At 31.6% G+C, this 22,866-nt stretch overlaps 1 protein-coding gene across 2 annotated transcripts in view; it reads right to left on the bottom strand.

Moving 5' to 3' along the window:
• Positions 1–22,603, bottom strand: part of LOC143055254 (MAM and LDL-receptor class A domain-containing protein 1-like) — a 52,176-nt gene extending 29,573 nt beyond the window's left edge. Inside the window, exons 1-14 of one of the 2 annotated variants that reach the window (XM_076228385.1) lie at positions 22,353–22,599; positions 17,561–17,622; positions 17,060–17,179; positions 16,630–16,698; positions 16,301–16,393; positions 15,178–15,384; positions 14,011–14,085; positions 11,382–11,483; positions 10,640–10,730; positions 8,076–8,217; positions 7,465–7,549; positions 6,693–6,887; positions 5,895–6,021; positions 3,010–3,126 (exon numbers count right to left, since the gene is read on the bottom strand). In XM_076228385.1, coding sequence (XP_076084500.1) covers positions 3,010–3,126; positions 5,895–6,021; positions 6,693–6,887; positions 7,465–7,549; positions 8,076–8,217; positions 10,640–10,730; positions 11,382–11,483; positions 14,011–14,085; positions 15,178–15,384; positions 16,301–16,393; positions 16,630–16,698; positions 17,060–17,062 — 1,306 coding nt within the window. In that variant the 5' untranslated portion in view covers positions 17,063–17,179; positions 17,561–17,622; positions 22,353–22,599. Of the gene's footprint in view, positions 1–3,009; positions 3,127–5,894; positions 6,022–6,692; positions 6,888–7,464; positions 7,550–8,075; positions 8,218–10,639; positions 10,731–11,381; positions 11,484–14,010; positions 14,086–15,177; positions 15,385–16,300; positions 16,394–16,629; positions 16,699–17,059; positions 17,180–17,560; positions 17,623–22,352 lie in introns of both variants that reach the window. The other variant, XM_076228384.1, reaches the window with a different exon arrangement.
• Positions 22,604–22,866: the final 263 nt, after the last annotated feature.

Raw genomic sequence — 22,866 nt, 5'->3', positions numbered from 1 at the left:
TTCTGAAATAAATATTGACCAGACATCTGTATAGAGTTTAAGACTGTATGTTGTCTTTTAGAATTATTTCATTTATTGTTGTCTATAGATTACTGTCTAATCGGTGTATAGCAAAATTGTCCTTTAAGAGATAACTGTATTGTATTTGAAGCTTTAAGGACGTCCATCGGTAGTTTTACTGTCGCAAATTTAGTTTACCTGGCGACGCGGAGCGGAGACAGGTAAACGGGTATTTGCGACAGTAAAACTACCGATGGACGTCCGCAAAGCTTCAAATACAATACAGTTATCTCTATTCTAATGCAAAACAAGTTCATAATTAAATTTCAATCCTTATTTCAGTGTAAAAGCTTCATTGAAGAAAATTCCGCGAAAAGATGTTATCTTCTTTGGTCCCTACACTAGGTGACGTCATAGGTATGCTTCCGGCGTCAAACATAAACACCGGACGTTTCTGGCTTCTGTGCCGCTTCAGAATGTAATAAAATTTTATAAAAAGAAGATTTTTAGGCGCAACAAGTGAGTTTTTTTGTTTATTATTGTAGAAATAACATGTCAATACATTCCGAAATTCAAAATGTCGGCTTCCTTAGTTACAGACAAGGAGATAGAGAATTTTACGTTTGATGTCATCCAATCAGAACAACTGTTACAAAATAATTGCATTAGAATTATTCATATGTAGGTAGCATTTATTCTTCCAGAATTACAAACAATTTTTGAAATATATCTATACAAAGCTAATCAACGTACGTACCCATTTACAGGCCCATACATGGTTGATGAATGTGAAAGTACACACTTGTATACATTGCCATTTCAACTTTTTCTGATTCGATTGTCACTGTTAACTATCCCAAATTCATGTATTTGGTTTTGATGTTATATTGGTTATTCTCATCGGATTTTGTCTAATGCTTAGTCCGTTGCTGTATGTGTTACATTTTAATGTCGTTGTTCTCCTCTTATATTTAATGCGTTTCCCTCACTTTTAGTTTGTTACCCCGATTTTGTTTTTTTTTTGTGCATAGATTTACGAGTTTTGAACAGCAGTATACTACTGTTGCCTTTATTTAAGTCTTTTGTAGACGAAAAGCTCGTCTGGCGAAAATACTCTATTTAATCCTGGTATCTATTGAAGATAGGACAACATCTAAAACTGTATCATCAAATCATGTAAACCGATTAAAGCCGGCATATGTACACAAACCAGGACACAGGTCAATACCAAACCATTACATTGATCACAGTGAAAACAATAGTCCATGCAACGACCTGATTTTGTCCGAAAATAAGTTGTCAAATATCGATGATACAAAAGAGTCATAAACCAGTGCGTTCCGAGATAATAACTTTTCAACACCTGAATCGACACTAGACCGTTAAATGATTGAAAATGTAGAATCAAACGTTACTGGCGTGTAAGATAGTGAACGGAACACATAAACCAGCACAGGATGCACGTCAAATGAACATTTTTGATCTGAATATTAACGCAACACAATTTGAAAAAGAAAGGCCACCGCGTCTGATAGAATATGATCATTATCCCAGATCGGGCGTGTAAAAATTATTCCGCCGCTTCCTGAAATGATTACCTATAGTTCATATATGTAGCGTCTGCAGAAGCGCGTGGGAGTCATACTGTCGCTTATTAAACAGTATAAATGACTGAAACATGTTGAAAAAAAACTCATTATGACTGGAGTAAAATGGCCCTGATTGAAGTTAGTTTATAGAGTACAGATATTGATACTAGCGTAATAAATGATGTTACTGCTATTTCAAGTTGATGAACTTCATTAATTCTTACATTTCATGTATACATTTTTATATTCCATTGTTTTAGTTGATTATTATTTTAAACTGGAATAACCATTTTCTAGAATTTGAGAAGTATGCATATTTTTATAATTTCGGTACAAGATTTTCGATATTTGGAAATGTTAACATAAAACTGAATTGCATTAACCTCATATGTATACAAGATAACGAAAATGTATGGCAGTACGACCTGATATACATTAGATGCATTTCCAGAAGTAGTATGATAGAAGTCATAAATTGACGTTTTCGGAGATATTGGTTTTGTGTTAAATATTTCATGAACAATAAATATGGTTGACCTACGAGTCTGTGTGTGAGAAAGAGCATTATGGTGTATGATTCTGTGAGTGAAGTAGAAAAGGTAAATGAGATCTATAATGGAAAAACTCATTTTCAGTAAGAGGTAGCGGTCTCTGTTCATTTCATATCTGTATACATTGTATTGTAATAGTCAAGCTACGGTCATGACAAAACTGTTTCTTTTTACGGCCAAATTTAAATCATTGATTATTGGTTTCATTCCGTTACTAACTTGATATCAAGGGAGGAGAGAAAGTTGAAGATTACAAGTAATACGTTTAAGTTGAAGTTTTCATATCAAGAAATATTATATAAGAAAAGGTTTTGTATTGTTTCAAATATGCAGAGGTACCGAAATGAATTCAATCAGTGGATTTTATTATATATATTTGTTTCGCGGGGAGGTAGCTATGTACAACGGTTGAATTCGGTTCGAGATCCGAGATATTCTAGGTTGTAGGACCCGTGTATTGTTTTTGTAGATAGTTTGTGAAAGATGATTTTAGAAAAAAAGATGTCTTGATAGTCCGCGACTATAGCAAAACCAATCGTCCTTATTAATATGAAATCATTGTTTTTAAATAGAATAAACTTGTTGTATATGTAAGACTCAGATCGACGTCTGGTCCTTTATCGACATCTGAGGATGAATTTCTTTCACAATAAAATGTCGAAGATATAAAAAAAAGGTATCGACCAAGTACTAAAACAAAATAACACTTCATAAAGTGCATGCGTCCGTATCATTTATAAGTTGTAATACTTATGACATCTCCTTCTGAAGTTTTTTTATGATTCACTTTATTTGTATTCTGATTTTTTGTTTAACAATGGATAACACTGAATCTCATCTAAAAAAATGCATTACAAGTGGTTACTTACGACTATTAGAGACAGTTCCTTCACAGATAGTACCAGTTAGGACATCTGGACAAGTACATGTACATTGAAAATTAAGAAAGCCACCATTTTGACAGTTAGGTATGTTTGTGCAGTGGTCTACAAATGAATAATTGTAAAAAAAAAAAACATATCAATAGTTATGTGTGACTTCCAAAGATACATTTCTATTGTTTAGATTCACATTTTTTATGTAAAAACAATAAAAGACAATCTCGAATCTTTAACCTGCTTCAATATATTTTAACACCATTTTGTCATACAAGCATTATTTAGTATCCTTTATTTTTTAAAGCAATTGTTGGCATTTGAGGCAAACAAGGTATTATGTTAGATTATATTGGAAGATCACCTGCGCATGATTTCTGATAACTGATAGAACATCTTTTGACATGTTATGACCTTCAATACTGCATCAAGATAATTAACAACAATCAAAAACTATTATTAAGATTTATATTTCTACAAATTGTATATCATGATGAAATTGAACATGGTAATGCTTTCCTTTTATTTCTGATGACGTATCACAATTAGTTATAACTTCAAAGGAGAAGATCCGGTAAATGCTAATTTTGGCCTACATTTTAAGGTACAAATGTAAATCTTATGACATATTTTTTACATTTTTAAGTTATTGAGTGTCTTCTCCAGTCGATTCAATAAGTTAATAAAAAAGACTGAAATTACCCATTTAAGACGCTCAATTCGTATAATATACAAAATCCATGGAATGTGCCACAATTTCAATCCAACTTTAGACAAACAAAATTCGTCTACAAATTGGCACAAATGCTAAGGTTGTGAAGATTTCGGTAATTTTGCCTGCATTATTGATGCTAGAACCTAACGCATGTGCATGGTGTTTATATTTTTTTAGCAAAAATATTCTACTTGCCAATAAATAGCTAAAAACTGATATTTGAACAAATTTGTAGAAATGCTATATTTTAGGTAATAGTGTATTCAATTCACAGCCTCTTTTGAAAATAATACGATTTCGTCAGTCTCAATTCTGCATTTTATGTAAAAATATGTAGCCATGTCATTAATATATTCAACCACCGGTGCCAATCAGATGTGGATACTTAAAATTTATAAAGATCAACTGCAAAATCTTCAATCACAATCTTTTCATTTTTGCTGTAAAATCAAAACTTTTGATATCTCAATTGAAAGATTTAACGCATCGTATCCGTAGACAAATATTTTTATTTTTAAAAAATTGGAATCAATCGTAGATACAAATTTCTTATTGTAAGTCTATTTTTTTTTACTTTTTGAAGAACCGCACTGATTAGAAAACAAACGAATATAGCAAGGATTGTATCATCAAAAATGCTAGACTTTTTTATATACATTATATGTTGAGTTTGATGGATTGACAATACAAAAATTGATTCAACAAAAGGACGAACAACTGAAATGAACATGACACATGCCAAATTGTTTACATTTGCTCAAAGGTGTGACGCCTCACGATATATTGTATATTTGTAAAGCTGAAAACGTAAAAGAAAATGCCATTTATGGCGAAGAAAAAAACGAGGAAAGGAAGAAAAAAAAATATTTTAGAAGATTTTCCAAATTTGAGAAAATAGTGGCAACAAATTCATAATATTTCATGCATATACGTAACATCTTGCATATCATAGACCTCTAAACTTACCAGTACATTTATAGGCATCAGTAACATCTTGTATATCATAGAACTCTAAACTTACCTGTACATTTATAAACATCAGTAACATCTTGTATATCATAGAACTTTACATTTACCTGTACATTTATAGACATCAGTAACATCTTGCGTATCATAGAACTCTAAACTTACCTGTACATTTATAAACATCAGTAACATCTTGTATATCATAGAACTTTACATTTACCTGTACATTTATAGACATCAGTAACATCTTGCGTATCATAGAACTCTAAACTTACCTGTACATTTATAAACATCAGTAACATCTTGTATATCATAGAACTTTACATTTACCTGTACATTTATAGACATCAGTAACATCTTGCGTATCATAGAACTCTACACTTACCTGTACATTTATAGGCATTAGTAACATTTTGTATATCATAGAACTCTACACTAATCTGTACATTTGTAAGCATCAGTAACATCTTGTATATCATAGAACTTTACATTTACCTGTACATTTATAGGCATCAGTAACATCTTGTGTATCATAGAACTCTACACTAATCTGTACATTTGTAAGCATCAGTAACATCTTGTGTATCATAGAACTCTACACTTACCTGTACATTTATAGGCATCAGTAACATCTTGTGTATCATAGAACTCTACACTTACCTGTACATTTGTAAGCATCAGTAACATCTTGTATATCATAGAACTTTACATGTACCTATACATTTATAGGCATCAGTAACATCTTGTATATCATAGAACTCTACACTAATCTGTACATTTGTAAGCATCAGTAACATCTTGTATATCATAGAACTTTACATTTACCTGTACATTTATAGGCATCAGTAACATCTTGTGTATCATAGAACTCTAAACTTACCTGTACATTTATAAGCATCAGTAACATCTTGTATATCATAGAGCTTTACATTTACCTGTACATTTATAGGCATCAGTAACATCTTGCGTATCATAGAACTTTAAACTTACCTGTACATTTATAGGCATCAGTAACATCTTGTATATCATAGAACTCCTAGCTTACCTGTACATTTATAAGCATCAGTAACATCGAACTTTACATTTACCTGTACATTTATAGGCATCAGTAACATCTTGCGTATCATAAAACTCTACACTTACCTGTACATTTATAGGCATCAGTAACATCTTGTATATCATAGAACTCTACACTTACCTGTACATTTGTAGGCATCAGTAACATCTTGTATATCATAGAACTCTAAACCATCAGCTGAATCCGCCAAAAACTCTAATCTTTGATCTTTAAACTGAATAGTTTTTTTACCATTGGTTGAAAAAGCCTGAAAAGCATAAATTGCTAATAAGTCCCGTATCAAATGATGTCATTGAACACCAAACTAACGTGTATACATATATCATACCGGTATACAACAAACATACAATACAATCTAAAATTTGTCATGTAGTGCAAAAGAAGACACATTAGTAGATATAGATTCCACATCTACAAAGAGCATATTACGATATTTCTCCAACCGAGACAGTTAAATTCTAATATTTAAAGCGCGAAGCTTGTGGAGCTTTTCAAATAATTAAAATTTAACTGGTGAGAGTGGAGAAATATCGTAATACACGAGTTACAGTGGTGGAATCTATTTCTCTTATGATTTTTATCCTTCCTTTTTAAAGATTTAAAGAAAGTTGGGTACTTTTGATGTGACGTCAGGTATGGTCGCCTTTTTAATGACGTCATAATAAGAAAATGCAAAAGAAAACAAGAAAATTTAACGTCGCAATTAAACTTCAACCAATCATTTGCCGAGAACAGATTTTTCACTAGTTAGGAGAAATATTTTTCTCACACCGGTCAGAAAATAGCACAAAAATTAGAGAAAATATCTTCAATATGTACTTTGATTGTTTATGTAATATTTTAGTTTCAACAAACTATTCACCTTGGTCCACATCTTTTTTACTCATATTTTTTTTCTTAAACTGTAGACATACTTACATACAAACTGTACTGCATGGCTGATTCTGCATCATAAGGATTATTGTCTTGTGTGTTAGCCTTCACCATGTTGTTATTGTTCCGTCCTTTCTTTACGTTTGGCCATTCTATTGTGATGTAGTTATCACGATCAGCTCTAGATTGTTCATGTTTTCCTCCAATGGCATGTAACATTTCATGAACAGATGTACCAACCTGTAAATAAAGCATTTTCTTAATTTTAACTTGATAATTATTGGACAAGAAAAAATAATAAAAAAAAAACCAAATGTGATGAAATTGTTGAAATGTATATATTACTTACAAAAGACACCCTTTGTTCTTAGTGATGGTCACCAGTGTTACTACTAATGAGTGCATACACTTTTGTAAAGAAATATATTTTAGCTTCCGATTTGACATATAACGTTTATATACCTATATGGAGTTATTTTCTTTCGTGGAATTAACCCGGACGATACCATGTTTCAATGAAATATGCTCCAATGCATAAAATCCTTGGTAAAAATTTACTACAAAATTATATTTGTCTAAATTATATTCATTTGGTAGTTTTTTATTGCCGATTGGGAATCTATTTTCTAAAGTTCAATCTCTGATAGGTGTAAATAAAATCGTCATTGCCCGCATTTGAATTTTAAATTTTTTGTTTGTTAAAAATTTGAAATGAAACAACATACTAGTAGTTATTAAAACTATTTAAACACGTGCAAAACATTGTGATAATTGGTCTTCTGAATGGAGTTGCATGCATTTCATTGGACATACTTACACTTATACAACCTGGTTCTGCCAAGCCTAGATACTGTATGTTGTTTCTTTTAGGATTCACATTTCCAACGTAGGACCAACAACCTCTGAAAATTCAAGAATACGAGACTTAAAATATTTTGGGTTTTTTTCGCTCTTTTTTTTTAAGGGAGGATGTTGTTTGTTTGGTTAGGTTCTTTTTGGGACGGTTTGTTTGTTGTTGTTTCGTCTCGGGGGATGTAACTGTGTGGTCACAGGCAAGAAAATGTTGCATTTTCATCAAGTTCAATCATAGTATTGTACATACAGAAATCCACCAGTTGTATCTTACTAATAAACACAGTGACGGTAGTTGATCTGGGTTTGATCAATTCTTTAGTGAACAAGACCGAGTCTGGATTTAAATCACGGGTGGTGCAAGCATAGCACTAGACAGTTTACCTGTCGATGCACCTGATCTTGCTCCTTTCAAAGTTCATACTGTTCCCTTAGTTTAGGGAAAAGGGGCAATTCAATTAAACAAGACAAAATCGAACGTAAGGATTTATTTAACATTTTCAAATGAAAAGTTAAAACAATGAATGAAAACTTTTGATTTTACATATCAAACCGTTCCTACATTCAATTACTTACTTTGCATTTATAAAGGTTATAACATTCTGGTGTCCGAGTTCTGTTGGGTTGAACAAGGGGTCAGAGGTTGTTACCCATTTGATACATGTAAAGTCATGAAACTGTTTAATGGCTTTGTTAATAACTGTTATAGAACTTGTGGCTGCAATTAAAAAAGCAAATGTTAAACAAATGGTATGTTTTTGACCAAATAAAAGATAATTAGATGTAAATTTCAGACGTTAATTCCTTTATTTTCATGAGAACCAATTTGTGTTAATAGAAGCACTATTATATTTTTGTTCACTCTTGATTCCTTGGTTATGAGAAAAAGCATGCGCGTGTATATAAATAAAGGCAACAGTAGTATACTGCTGTTCAAAACTCATAAATCCATGGACAAAAAACAAAATCGGGGTAACAAACTAAAACTGAGGGAAACGCATTTAATATAAGAGAAGAACAACGACAAAACACAATCCTATCAGAATACCAAATAGAACATCAAAACCAAATACACGAATTTTGGATACATATATAAGAGTCTAAAGAAATAACCAACAAGCAAATTAATATAAGTCGGATCGTCTAAAACGAACAATACTGCACAAACCGAAATATAAAAGGAAGTATATGGAAAAACCACCATTTTGTGATTAGAAAGTAAAGAAAATGATAGAATTGTAAAATAAATTAGGAAAAGACAGCTTTGAGACAATGCTTTGAGGTAGCAAAACACAGTAAAGAGTTTAGTTTCGCATTTTGGCCCCGGTGGATTTTTCAAACATGAAAGTTATTGTGTAATAAAATTAATTTTTAGACAGCTGAGTACTTATTTAGCCTTCAAACATTAAGATTATTTTTTTATCATGTTTTATTGGTTATTCTGTTTGACTCTTAGTATTTTCATAGCTAGACAAGCCATCGGTCCAGAAATAAATGTAATGTTTACAAACACTTTTTTTCTACTCGAAGTTTTTGACGCAATTTTAGAACTTCGTACTTTATTTGGCCTTTTTAACTTTTTTGGATTCGAGCGTCACTGATGAGTCTTTTGTAGATCAAACGCGCGTATGGCGTATATACTAAATTTAGTCCTGCTATCTATGATGAGTTTATTTACAACCACTGGGTCGATGCCACTGCTGGTGGAGATTTATTTCCCCGAGGGTATCACAAGCTTATTAGTCAGCACTTTTTGTGCTGACATGAATTGTCATTGATATGGTTATATTTATAAATTTACTGTTTACAAATTTTTGAATTATTTGAAATACTAAGGCTTTTCTTCCTCAGGCATAGATTACTTTAGCTGTATTTGCCAAAAAGTTTAGGAATTTTAGTCCTCAATGCTCTTCAACTTCGTATTTTATTTGGCCTTTTTAACTTTTTTGGATTCGAGCGTCACTGATGAGTCTTTTGTAGACGAAACGCGCGTCTGGCATATATACTAAATTTAGTCTTGGTCTATGATGAGTTTATTTACAAAACAAATGAGACGAAAGACATATAATTTTCATTGGATTAACTGAAAGATATATGTATACAGCTTCAGAAAAGGTATTACTTCAAGCGATTGAAATTCTACTTTTAGTCAAATTGTGGGGAAATATGTGACATCTTTTCCCCACTTTTTGCAATATTTTATAGCAAATAAATGCAGATTGTTGCCATGGATACACCCAAAAGACACTATATTTTACCATTTTATATAAAGGATATGGAAGATTTTGATTCCATGCATATGCACATATATGACACAAACAGTAAGCTTGATATTGCAAGAAAGCAATGAAAAGGGGATGGTAAAATTCATGAGGGAAAATTTAGATATTTTTTCCTAACTGTTTATTGCTACCTGAGAATATCAGAAAGAAAAGATAGGATCACCGTACGTTTTTTGAAGCTAAAAATACAAAATAGGAAAAATCCGTGTAGATTCCTTCAGAAAATCCACTGTTTTAGAGTTACCTCCCCTAAAAAAGCCAATTTAAAAACATTTAAAAACAACCAAAAATAATCTACACTTGTAAAAATATTAATATTCATAAGTTATATTCCTATAAATTGGTTCTTTTAAATGAAAATTCACATTTAATATCTTCATTCCTGCATCACAATTTTGCTAACTAGATAGAAAATCTGGACCTGAGGTTCTCTGTTCTTTACAATTCAGGTGGCGGAAGACACCCATAGTGATACCACCATAAATTGGCATATACAAGTAACATAAACTTGCCATAATAATATTTAACAAAGTAAATGTTTTGACAGATTTCAATTAATCTGACAGAAATAGTGAAATATTATCTTCATTTGCATTTTATACCAAATTTGACAGGATATTAAACATTTCAAAAAGATGATTTGGCCATTGTTTCACCAAAACTAGTTTGTTTCAACGAAAGTTCTAGTGTTATTACTGCCACTGAAAAATTACTTTGTAAAACTGCCCTACTCTCCGTGACTAATAGTTTTCAAATTTGGAAAAAGAATTACGTATTAAACATGCATGTTATATTCTCCATAGGGAGCAACTAGTGACACTATGAATACAAGTGTTGTAAAAAGAGTTCAGTACTTACACATGTTATATATTCTATAAGGAACAATTCTTTTTTTCCAAAGATAATTTGTATTAGTGTAAAAATTTCTCTTTCTTGAGCCGGAATCTTCCTGGAAAATATATATTATGCCATATGGTATTATGTCAAGAATCATCAAATTTTATCAATGTGGATTTTGACGTTGCGAATTGGATGAAATAAGAGACAGAAATCCCTTAATAATAAATGTTGTCATTTTCATATTCAGTCATATAAATCACTCCATGAGGCGATATCAAAAACTGATGAGTCAACATTTCAATCCTGGTATCTATGATGAGTTTATATATTCTGTTTATTAGTAATTTATATTTTTTTATAGTATCACGGTTTTGTTTAAAAGACGTGAAGCCATAATATGCACCGTTAGCTGTCTTTAATCTGATTTTTTTACAAATAAATGACTACGTCCTACTTATTTAGACAGGTATAAGCTTCTAAGATATTAATGAGACGGATATAAGCTTCTAATAGCTATCAAAGGTACCAGGATTATAATTTATTACGCCAGACGCGCGTTTCGTCTACATAAGACTCATCAGTGACGCTCAGATCAAAATAGTTGTAAAACCAAACAAGTACAAAGTTCAAGAGCATTGCCTTAATATTTTTACATTTCTATTTTTATAGCAACATTAATGTTACAATAATTTCAATACGGTACGATACAGATATTATTATCAATATTTGATTTCACATTGATACCAAAATCTTTACTCACTGAATCTAATTCAAGTTCTGCTATCTGTTCTGGGATAAGTTTATGCGAGTCGTGTGAATCCCCGTACGTCTTGGCACTATCTTCTGGATGAAGTCCCTGAACCTGTTAATTATAATTACATTTAATCAGATTATTGTGCAATCTGTTCTGGTATAAGTTTGTGTGAGTCGTGGGAATCACAGTACGTCTTGGTGCTATCTTCTGGATGAAGTACCGAAACCTGTTAATTATAATTACATTTAATCAGATTATTGTGCTATCTGTTTTGATATAAGTTTGTGTGAGTCGTGGGAATCCCCGTACGTCTTAGCACTGTCTTCTGGATGAAGTCCTTGAACCTGTTTATCATAATTACATTTAATCAGATTATTGCGCTATTTGTTCTGGTATAGGTTTGTGCGAGTCGTGGGAATCACCTTAGATCTTAGCACTGTCTTCTTGATGAAGTCCCTGAACCTGTTTATTATAATTACATTTAATCAGATTAGTGTTCTATCTGTTCTGGTATTAGTCTGTGTGAGGCGTTGGAATCACCATAAGTCTTGTCACTATCTTCTGGATGAAGTCCCTGAACCTGTTTATCATAATTACATTTAATCAGATTATTGTTCTACCTCTTCTGGTATAAGCCTATGTGAGTCTAGGTATTCACCGTACGTATTGGCCCTATCTTCTGGATGAAGTCCCTGAAACTGTTGATTATAATTACATTTAATCAGATTATTGTGCTATTTGTTCTGGTATAAGTATGTGTGAGTCGTGGGAATCCCCGTACGTCTTGGTGCTATCTTCTGGATTTAGTCCCTGAACCTGTTAATTATAATTACATTTAATCAGATTATTGTTCTATCTGTTCTGGTATAAGTCTATGTGAGTCGTGGGAATCACCGTACGTCTTAGCGTGGCGTTTTGTCTATTGCTTGGTCCGTTTCTGTGTGTGTTGCGTTTCGGTGTTGTGTCGTTGTTCTCCTCTTATATTTAATGCGTTTCCCTCGGTTTTAGTTTGTTACCCCGATTTTGTTTTTTGTCCATGGATTTATGAGTTTTGAACAGCGGTATACTACTGTTGCCTTTATTTAGCGCTATCTTTTGGATGAAGTCCCTGGACCTGTAAATTATAACTACATTTAATCAGATTATTGTGCTATCTGTTCTGGTATAAGTCTGTGTCAATCGTGGGAATCCCTGTACGTCTTGGCGCTATCTTCTGGATGAAGTCCCTGAACCTGTTTATTATAATTATATTTAATCAGAGTATTGTTCTATCTTTTCTGGTATAAATCTGTGTGAGGCGTGGGAATCACCGTACGTCTTGGCACTATCTTCTGGATGAAATCCCTGAACCTATTTATTATGATTACATTTAATCATCTGTTCTGGTATAAGTCTATGTGGGTCGTAGGAGTCCCCGTACTTTTTAGCGCTATCTTTTGGATGAAGTCCCTGAACCTGTAAATTATAATTACATTTTAACAGATTATTGTGTTATCTGTTCTGGTATTAGTCTGTGTGAGTCGGTGGAATCTCCGTACGTTTTAGCACTTTCTTCTGAATGAAGTCCCTGACTCAGTAAATCATAATTATATTTTATCATATTATTGTGCTATCTGTTCTGGTATAAGTCTTAGTGAGTCGTAGGAATCCCTGTACGTCTTGGGCTATCTTCTGGGTGAAGTCCCTGAACCTGTTAATCATAATAACGTTCAATTCCATATATCGTAACTACAATCATTCCCCCTTTTCCAGAATGTGATTTATGACTTGGTTTGTACTAACATGAGCAACAGGACAGTGCCACATGTTGACCAGGGTCTGCGCTTACACTTTCAGAGCACATTAGATAACCCTAGTTTTTGTTTGGGTTCGTGTTGCTCAATAGTTAGCCTTATATGTTGTGTTTTGTGTACTATTGTTTGTCTGCTTGGATTTTTTTTTTCTTTTTTCAGCCATATAAGTTTATTTTCGACTTTTGAGAGTTAATGTCCCTTTGGTATCTTTCGCCTCATTTTTTTAATTAGTATTTTCTCTTTATAACTGGTTTCAGTATCTTCTTAAGAATTCAAACTTCTAAAGAGTACCGTTTGCACTATTCCATGCTATTTTCATTAATGTTTAATGGATGAAAACAAACTGATTGAACATTGCAAATTTTATGAAATAGTGAAAACAATTACTTTTGTTATCTTGATGCTTATTTGGTAACACATTTCGTATGGTTATTTATGTACTTTTCAGAGTTTTTTTTAGCAATTAGAATTGATCTGAAATGAAAATGTTTTTTGCTAAGGTTAGATGGTCCTGTCTTTCAGTGACTTGAGTTTCAAGAATACATCTTTTACACATTGAAGTTTGACTTTTACTTGTGCTATGATAAGTGCATCAATTCAATTGTTTACGTAACAAAGACTGTCAATCGGTGCATTATGATTGCGAGAACAAAAGGGCCAACTGTTAAAAGAATAAAGAACAGCATTCAACGAACTGTTCATTTTGTCTGATACCACAAAACTTCGAGATCTTGTTGGATTGCTGTATCTATAACATTTATTTTCTTATTTCAAGCTACTAAAATCGTGTTTAGGTTCATTTCACCCGAAGTCCAAATTATTAAACATGTACAAATACTTACAAGATGAGGATGTCCATTGTTCTCAATTTCCATACCTTCAAGCAGGTTAGATACAGGGTCGTCTGGGTCAATAGCCTAAAATAAATTCAACAAGATAGATGATTCCTCTTTAAATAGTTCATCTGTAATCAAATTGTCAGATCTAAGGATATATTTGAATTCCGTAAAAAAATCGAATAAAGAAGCTATAATCCTTAGTGGTGAAACATGCACACAAAGAAAAAAATCTGAAAATGAAATTTGCAGTAAAATTGTATTAAACAAATTTAGACAAATTTTCTTTTTCTACATTTCAGAAAATGTGAAACTCAATTATCAAAGTGAAAATATAAAGATTGTTTAGCATATTGAAAATCTATAGAAGCCAATCTACACTTAATTGTTAATAGAAAATCTAATTATTTCACTAATGTTGCCTGCAAAATTTCTTCAAAATGACCAAAACAATTAATGAAAAGCTGAAAACCAAACCATATCTATATCTACACGAAGACCTAAGCTTTTCATCAATAAGAACTGAATTCATGTATCATCTTGTTTCGACAAAGGGACGTTTAGCGGCTGAATTCATGTATGCAATTACCCTACAGGCTTGGGATGAATTTGACAAGTAAGGGAAAATTCAAAAAGCTAACCTCTGTTTTGGCGTTATAATCAAACACCAACTAACGCGTTAATGTCCATGTGTTCTCAATGTATTTGTAAAAATGTCGATTCCCCAAAAAAATATTTTTTTAAATCCATTTTATCAACCAAGAGGGGCGTGAAGAAAGGGTATCTGCACGAAAGAACGGGAAATAAAATTGCCATTTCACGATGAACGAACAATTAAAAATTTCTTGTACGTTGATCTTTTTACCGATTTCACGAAACACGGTGAATAACGAACCTTTTTCACGGCTGCACGTGAAATAAAAATGGCAAAACACGTTGCACGAAAATAAACCTTTACCATCCTCAACCAAAATTAAATGAAAAATTTACCAAACGTTCACGAGAATTGCTTTCAATCTGACATATCATTCAAGATATGTCTTGCAGCCTTCCCATCGAAATAATATGAATTCCGATATTTATTATAAGATTGTCATTGAAAGGAGAATCGATTCTCAAATTCATCTGTTTCCTACAAAACAAAATATAAGATTTAAAAGCAATCTTATATACCTCAGGATGATCTACAGGTAATTCTTCTGCGTCCTCTTTTTCATTTTCATTTGTCGTTCTCCATTCGTTGATTTTCTCTGTCAACAACCTTTCCTTATCTGGAAACGTGGTCATGCTTTCTTCAGTTTTTCTTGCATTAACCTTGCCTGATCTGTCAAGATATGTTTGGGCGGTATGCAACTTATGGCCAAGTCTTTCTTGTGGATCCTAACAAAATACAATTTCCATCCAACATAAAATTTTAAAACAAAATTTAAACCAGAAACAGAACGTTAGAAGAATAGGACATAATTAGTAAATTAGAATTTCTAAGAATCAACACCGATTGACATCAATGGTTGATTATACTAGATCACAATATTTATGAAAGCAATCACGGCTTTGTGACGTCAAATACATTAGCCCAGCATGAATACTTTTGACCCAAACATATCACCGACGTCCAAAATGTTTAAATCGACGTTGAAACGATTAACCCGAGCTTATCAACTTCCGCTTTGCTTGTGAAACAATGAAAACAAATGTTTCTATCTTGTAAAATACGCTAATACAAGCCGATAATTCGATTATCTGGTTGTCTGTATATTTATATTGTAAAATATCTGCTGCTTGCCACAAGATGAAGCCTTTTTGAACTAGTTCGCTACGCTCACTTGACCAAAATTTATCACATTGTGACTCGCAGCTGATATCTAACGATATCAACATGCAAACAACCCGACAATCGGTACTTGTCAGGATTGTTGGATTTCTAGTATATTGATGAGATATTTTCATGGTCTCCTTTGAGTTTATATCATTGAAGAGAAAACATTTTCGCAATTTGCTAGAATTTCCCCTTTCATGAATGATGTAGGAATTTATGTTGGAGTCCCAGATTTTGATGCGATTTCAAACTTCAAATAATGATTTTTGCACATCAATCAATAATTACAATATATTAACTAAATGTATGCCTCATTGGTTATAGTAAATTCATTAATGGTACCAATTTTAATCAGATGCGCATTTCGACGACTTACTCCTCGGTAATGCAAGACGTCAAAATATTTAAAATTCCGAATCCTTATACAAACCTTAAAGAACTGATCAAACCAAAAAGTACCATAAAATAAATCCAAACCTTTATTCTATCGTAATCATTCATCTCCCTTTCATCCGCTCCCTGTGAAGCTCTTTCTATTTCTTCTTCATCATCACTATTTTCTTGTTCCTCCTAAAAACAGTTATGTAGAAAAATCAAAACACAAACAGTGAAAGCAAATCGTTTTCCTTTCTTTATATTTCATGATTTTTTTTTTAAACAAACATTTAAGTAGGTCAAACTATCACTAAAGTGTTTCATGATCTTAATTACATAGTAAAGACATAGTTAAAACAATTTTTATTCAAAAACTGTATCTGCAAAAGGTAACCAAAAACCGTTGAACATGTGTTTTTCATCATCTTTACCTTCATTTCTTCTTCTGTGTGCAGAGAAGTCTTCCTTGCTTCTTCTGCCTCCTTTTGATCTTTTCCTTCCTGTAAAATATGTTATTATATATGTGACTTTTTGTATATTGAGAATATCCCTTTCGTAACAATGCAAAATGGTCAAATAAAATAAAATTGAGAAAAAAAAATTAGTATCAAATCAGGAAAAAAAGTGTTTGTTCTAAATGGTATTATCAAATTATCTAGCGTATATGACAGTTTTGAAAAGATTGGTTTACAGCAAATTGCTTTAACATTTTTATGTTTTTTGAATAGAAATCTAGATGTCAAAATTGCCTTATTCTGCGTTAATAAAAAAAAAAAGTAAAACCAAATTAACATGATTAATTACATAAAATTTATATACCTATTTGGAATAAATAAATATTTTGTGAATTGTAAATCGTACCATGAGTGTTTTGTTGTTGATTGACTGTAGTTTCTAAGCTTGCCCTTTAGTCAGATTGGCTAGTTGTCTCGTTGACCCATGGTGACCAGTATATGTTTACATCCTAACCTTTTTATCATTCTGAATAGATTTCACATTTACAATCATACTAAATCCCTTTGTTTTAATATTGTTATTACATTATGGTTTACTGAAATGATATTCTGTAGTCTAACAATACTTATGTTTGGTTGTTGTCTTGTCCTTGCATCTTGTATCATAATTCTGCTCTCTAGCAGTTCTATCATTTGATTGCTGCCTTTGAACCTGCATGTTATCTTTTTAAGCTTCACAGTTTATTATTGTTTTGGTATGTCGTACTTACATATTCTTTCATTCAGGTTATTTGTCTTTTAAGTGCATTATATCATATTAAGTTGTGTCTAGTACTTACATTCTCGTTTAAACTGTGTTATAGTACTGCATGTACGTGCTAGATATTTTTTAACATATAATACTTACATTTGTTCGTTCTTTTAGAAGCTGTTCTAGTTCATTCAAATTATTTACATCTTTGGTATTTCCTGAAAAACGAAATTTTAGTGCATGTGATTTTCCGAATTTTCTATCTATCCCACCAAGTGCATCTAAGCCAACCAAGACTAGTCGATATCAAGCTTTTATACACTATAAGTCTCAAAAAAGGTCCCTGCACATAGCCTCTTTAATAAATTTGACTCTTTCAAAATCACGGAAGTCAAATAATTTTGAATGTGATTAAAATGGCCATGAATATTGTTTTCATTGAGGAAGGGCTTTCAAACTTAAAAATATATATATATACAAATATATGTACACATGTCAAAAAACCCAAATGTCATTGGCGATATCATTGAGGTCTTTTGTGCACATACATCAATTAAAAAAGCGATATCAACGTTTTAAATGTAACTTAAAGCTAGTAAATATGTTCGTAATTTAATTGATCCTTAACATTTAACTTTTATTGAAGTTCGACAAAGATAAATATGCGCATTATAAGCAACGTAAAATTTCCCAAATAAAATCGTTTCAACACCTATGTTATATAAACCCGTTTCATTAATTAACATTATAGACTTATACTCCATATGTGAATAACCAAGCGGAATTCTAAACGAAGTTTACAACTTGTTCACCGGGATTCTCCAGACTTCGAAAATGCTTGCAACTAGCATACCTTACTGACATTGTCCGATCAAATGTTCAAAAAAACTCTCTCAGACAAAGTTGACCTTACATGTAACTTGAGGTCCCTTTTGGGCATATTTACTTTTCACATGTTTCTGTACTTATTCATCTTTTGCTTTCACATATTTTGCTGTTAGTGTTCCTGATTAAGTCAAATTCAATGTGATTGGGTTATTGATTGGTAAATAAGACGGTGTCAATAGAATAATATGCGAATGTCATACAAGTGAGCGGTTTAGCAAGCTATTAAACTAGGTTTAATCCATTTTTTCTAGCTAAACAATGGCTGCACCAAGTCAAGAATATGAAAATTGTAATCCATTCGTTTGATGCGTTTGAGCTTTTGATTTTGTAATTTAATTAAGGTCTTTCCGTTTTGAATTTTCCTCGGACTTGAATTTTTTTTTGGTTACTTGTTTTACAAAAACTTATTCTTATACAAGTAAAGACTATTGTTAACATGCTGTTTAACCTATAATATGAAATCAAACAGACCTAGAAAAAATCAATTGCACGCGAATAGCTATCGATTTATATCTATCTTTTTGCCGTGTTTTATGACTGTCAGAAGTCGGAAGGTCACTTTGATGGTTAGTTAGATTTCGTCTATACTCAAATAAACACGAAATGCTGGTACACATTTTGAGTTCAAGAATAGTAGATTATTTATTTCAGACGTTTTCTAGTTTTTATATACGTGTTATTATGTTATAAATGAAATATTAGAATTTGGGTGGATTCGGTGAACATGAATGTAACAGCAAAGGCCTCTTCCAATCACACAATGGCATTTATCATTTTATGTGGTAATTTTTTTTATAAATTTCCTGTTTACAAAACTTTGAATTTTTCGAAGAACTAGGGATTTTCTTGTCCCAGGAATAGATTAACTTAGCCGTATTTGGCACATCTTTTTGGAATTTTGGATCCTCAATGCTCTTTAACTTTGTACTAGTTTGGCTTTATAATTATTTTGATATGAGCGTCACTGATGAGTCTTATGTAGACGAAACGTGCGCCTGGCGTACTACATTATAATCCGGGTACTTTTGATAACTATTTACAATTAGTACTTTTTATTGTTTCTCACTTTTACAGGAATGTAAAACTTTTAAATATTCTCTATCACCATTACTTTTCTCTGCTGTAACATGCATCTGACTAATATGTTATTATCCTTCCGGAGCACCTGAGAGGTTCGTGTTGTTTATTCTTTAGTTTTCTATGTTGTGTCATGTGTACTGTTGTTTGTCTATTTCTCTTTTTCATTTTTAGCCATGGCGTTGTCAGTTGGTTTTAGATTTATGAGTTTGACTGTACCTTTGGTATCTTTTGTCCCTCTTTTACCTTTATGGTGTAGTAGGTGAACATTTAAAGGTGATTAATTCTTTTTAAATTGTAATTGACACCTTTTTAGAAACGAGCTACCACAGTCGGAATTAAAAATAGTTATTTACATCGTGTGTTTTGTTCATACATGTTTGTTAAAAATCGTTCTAACACAGATTCGATTGAATCTAAAGAATTACCGTGATCTATTCATGTAAATGTAATAATTTTAAGGTAGATCACAAGTATATATTTTTTGAGACAGAATTTTTTTATAATTTGCCAAAATAAAGATTTTACTATGCTCTTTTCAAAAATTAAGTAAAAAGAATAGGTCACCGTGCTATTTTTCAAGCTATGAGTCGTTGAAAATAGCCAAAATTTGGTTAGTTTGTTCATATAAAAACACATTAGTGTGCATAAAAAAAATTCTATGAAATAGAATTTTGAAATAAATTGTGAGAAGAAAGGTTTTATAATATGTTTTAAGAAAATAAAAAGAAATTTTGTACTAAAAGAGTTATCTCCCCTTAAATTGCTTATTGTATTTTTTTTTATTTTAAAACCAAAAAATTGATATTTGTTAAAATATTTTGTATAATACGATTAATTAACAAGTTTTCTTCAAATAGAAAAAACAGTCTAACTATTGAATTGCAAATCTGTGTCTAAATTTGCAGAGTTAGGCAAATAACTAGACCGATTTTGTACTGTAATTGTACAATCCAAGATGGCGGTATACCATCAATCTACCTTAAGACATTGTATGGACTATCAATAGATTGTTGGTTATGTTCTGTTGTCTTTGATAAAGTTGCTTCAACTTTAATCTGGTTTATTTTGAAACTAAAGAATAACTCAAAATAATAACAGGATTGTTTTTTTAAACAAATGTTTAAATTACTTTGTATAAATGCATGACGCAAAAAAAAAAATATTCATTATCAAAAGTTGTATGTACTTATTCAAAATCATAGAAACTACATACCTGTTGATGGGACATTTAAATTATATCTTTGGGCATAATATTATGGTAACACAATCCTTTTTTCTCTTGATAAGATTTGTCATGCAAGGGTCATCCGATACATCCGTTCATGCAATTTAATATAAAGACAACTTTATTTGTAATCAAATACTTGTTGTAAAACAAAAATGGTTTATAGTTTAACAATTGAATTTTTTTCTAAAGATTTTATATTTTCCCATATGTTCTTAGTGGACTAATATAAAAGTATTTTCTTCCTTCCTTTTTACTATATCTCATTAGTATAGTACCATTTAGTACTAACAAATCATTGAAAATATCAAGCCTATATTTGGTTATTTGTCTGTATGAAATAAATATTACACAGATCATTTTTTTTTAATAATTACATTACATATACATTTTTAATTACAATACGTTATTCTGATGTGCTAACATCAATCTCGCGTCATTATGAAATTTACCTTCATTTCAAAATGAAATGTAATATGCATGATGATTCGAGCTTCCACGATAAAGTACACAGGAAAATTAAAGAAAAACTTTACAGAAATCGTGTGTTTAGGATTCACCTAAAATAATGTAATTATAAGTATTGAAAGCTACTCTTAGTCATTTCCGCCCTTCATACAAATGTACATCGGCCAATATAAAAAAGAAGATGTGGTATGATTGCCAATGAGACAACTATCCACAAAAGACCAAAATAACACAGAAATTAACAACTATAGGTCACCGTACGGCCTTCAACAATGAGCAAAGCCCATACCGCACGTTTTATATTACAACCAAATAAATTTACAAAAAGAAGCGGTTAGTTCTTAACTGCAATTTTTTTCTTCATATATATCATTGAATAAAAATGTTATATTTCAAGTAATATCAACACAGTTATGGCCTTCTAAAAGGCAGCATACTATGCTTAATATTATTATAGATATATCATAAACATTTTAAAAGCATACATCTGCTCATGCAGTATGTATATTGTGAACGTGCACGGGCGTAATGTACCACTTGAGATAATATATTAATTCCATGCGATGGGACCTAAAATTAGTTACTTATGATAAAATGAAAAGTTAGTGATTGGAAAGTTGAAATCTTCAGATGTGTCATATATTCCAATTTGAAAGCATTCATGGATATCACCATCGATGTAAATATGAAGCAGAACATTAGTTTCGGTAGTATTCTATATGTTCACTGGGATTTATGTGATATACGTCCTCACTAGCATGTAAGTTCTGGGGTGACAAGACATTGCAAGCTGTTGTACTTCTACTTTTTGTCTTCCAGGAGGCGATAGATAATTTAATTAATTGTTTACCAGTTTGACAAGCGGGCTATATATTGTTCTGTTAAAAGATTACTGAGTTTAGATACCCAGTATAACGACGGGAGTTTTATTGTCTTTCTTTTAATACAAAAAGGAAGAAGTACGGATTTGTGAATTTCTGGAAACCGCGAAAGCATAGTAACAAAACTTACTCCTTCGGAATCATGTGTATGCATTATACGACAAATGATGAATTGGATAACGCAGACACAAATACAAAATGATATATCAATTTGAATGATGTCGATACATAATTCCAAAAGATGATAGATTTTAGTAACACGGATGCGGTCGCACAATTCAAAAAGGTAATACACTGAAATGATGTGGATGCATTAAAAAAACTTTTATTGCAAACACGTTATTTTTACAATATATCGTATAAATCTAACCTCATTTCAAAATTAGAATAAAACTATAATACTTACTAAAATACTGTGGTGGAATTTTATGCGAAGTGATCAAACATATAGTCCAAAATACAAACACATAAAACAGTGTTATTTTCATGTTGAAATTTATAGACAAATGATTTTTTTTGTTTGCTGTAGTATAAGTCTCTTCTTTCTTGTGGTTTTCGGTTACATCATTCTCTCTACAACTCTATTCTGACTGAAGGCACTATGAAGTTTTTAAAAATCTTGACTATATAGCCGGAACCATCCACCCGTGTACTAGCATTATTTAAAATGCTTTCGTTGCAAAAGAATAAGACGTAGGTGATTTAAATACATAGTCAAATGTGCGTTGTATTTATATAGTATTTCAAAATAGTGTGTCGAATAAACGCAAAAAGATATTTTTTTAGATATTGGCCATCTTATTTTACACTCTAAGTCATTTGTTTTGAAACCTATATTTTATTTTATTTAATTATTTTTTTTATATAAAATTGATGTTGATAATGATCGAACTTTATCATTTTACACATGTTGGTTTCTA

The sequence above is a fragment of the Mytilus galloprovincialis genome, chromosome 12 (assembly GCF_965363235.1).
Source record: "Mytilus galloprovincialis chromosome 12, xbMytGall1.hap1.1, whole genome shotgun sequence".
Lineage (NCBI taxonomy): Eukaryota > Metazoa > Mollusca > Bivalvia > Mytilida > Mytilidae > Mytilus > Mytilus galloprovincialis.
Note: the sequence above shows the minus strand (reverse complement) of the source record. Positions and strands in the feature narration are given on the sequence as shown.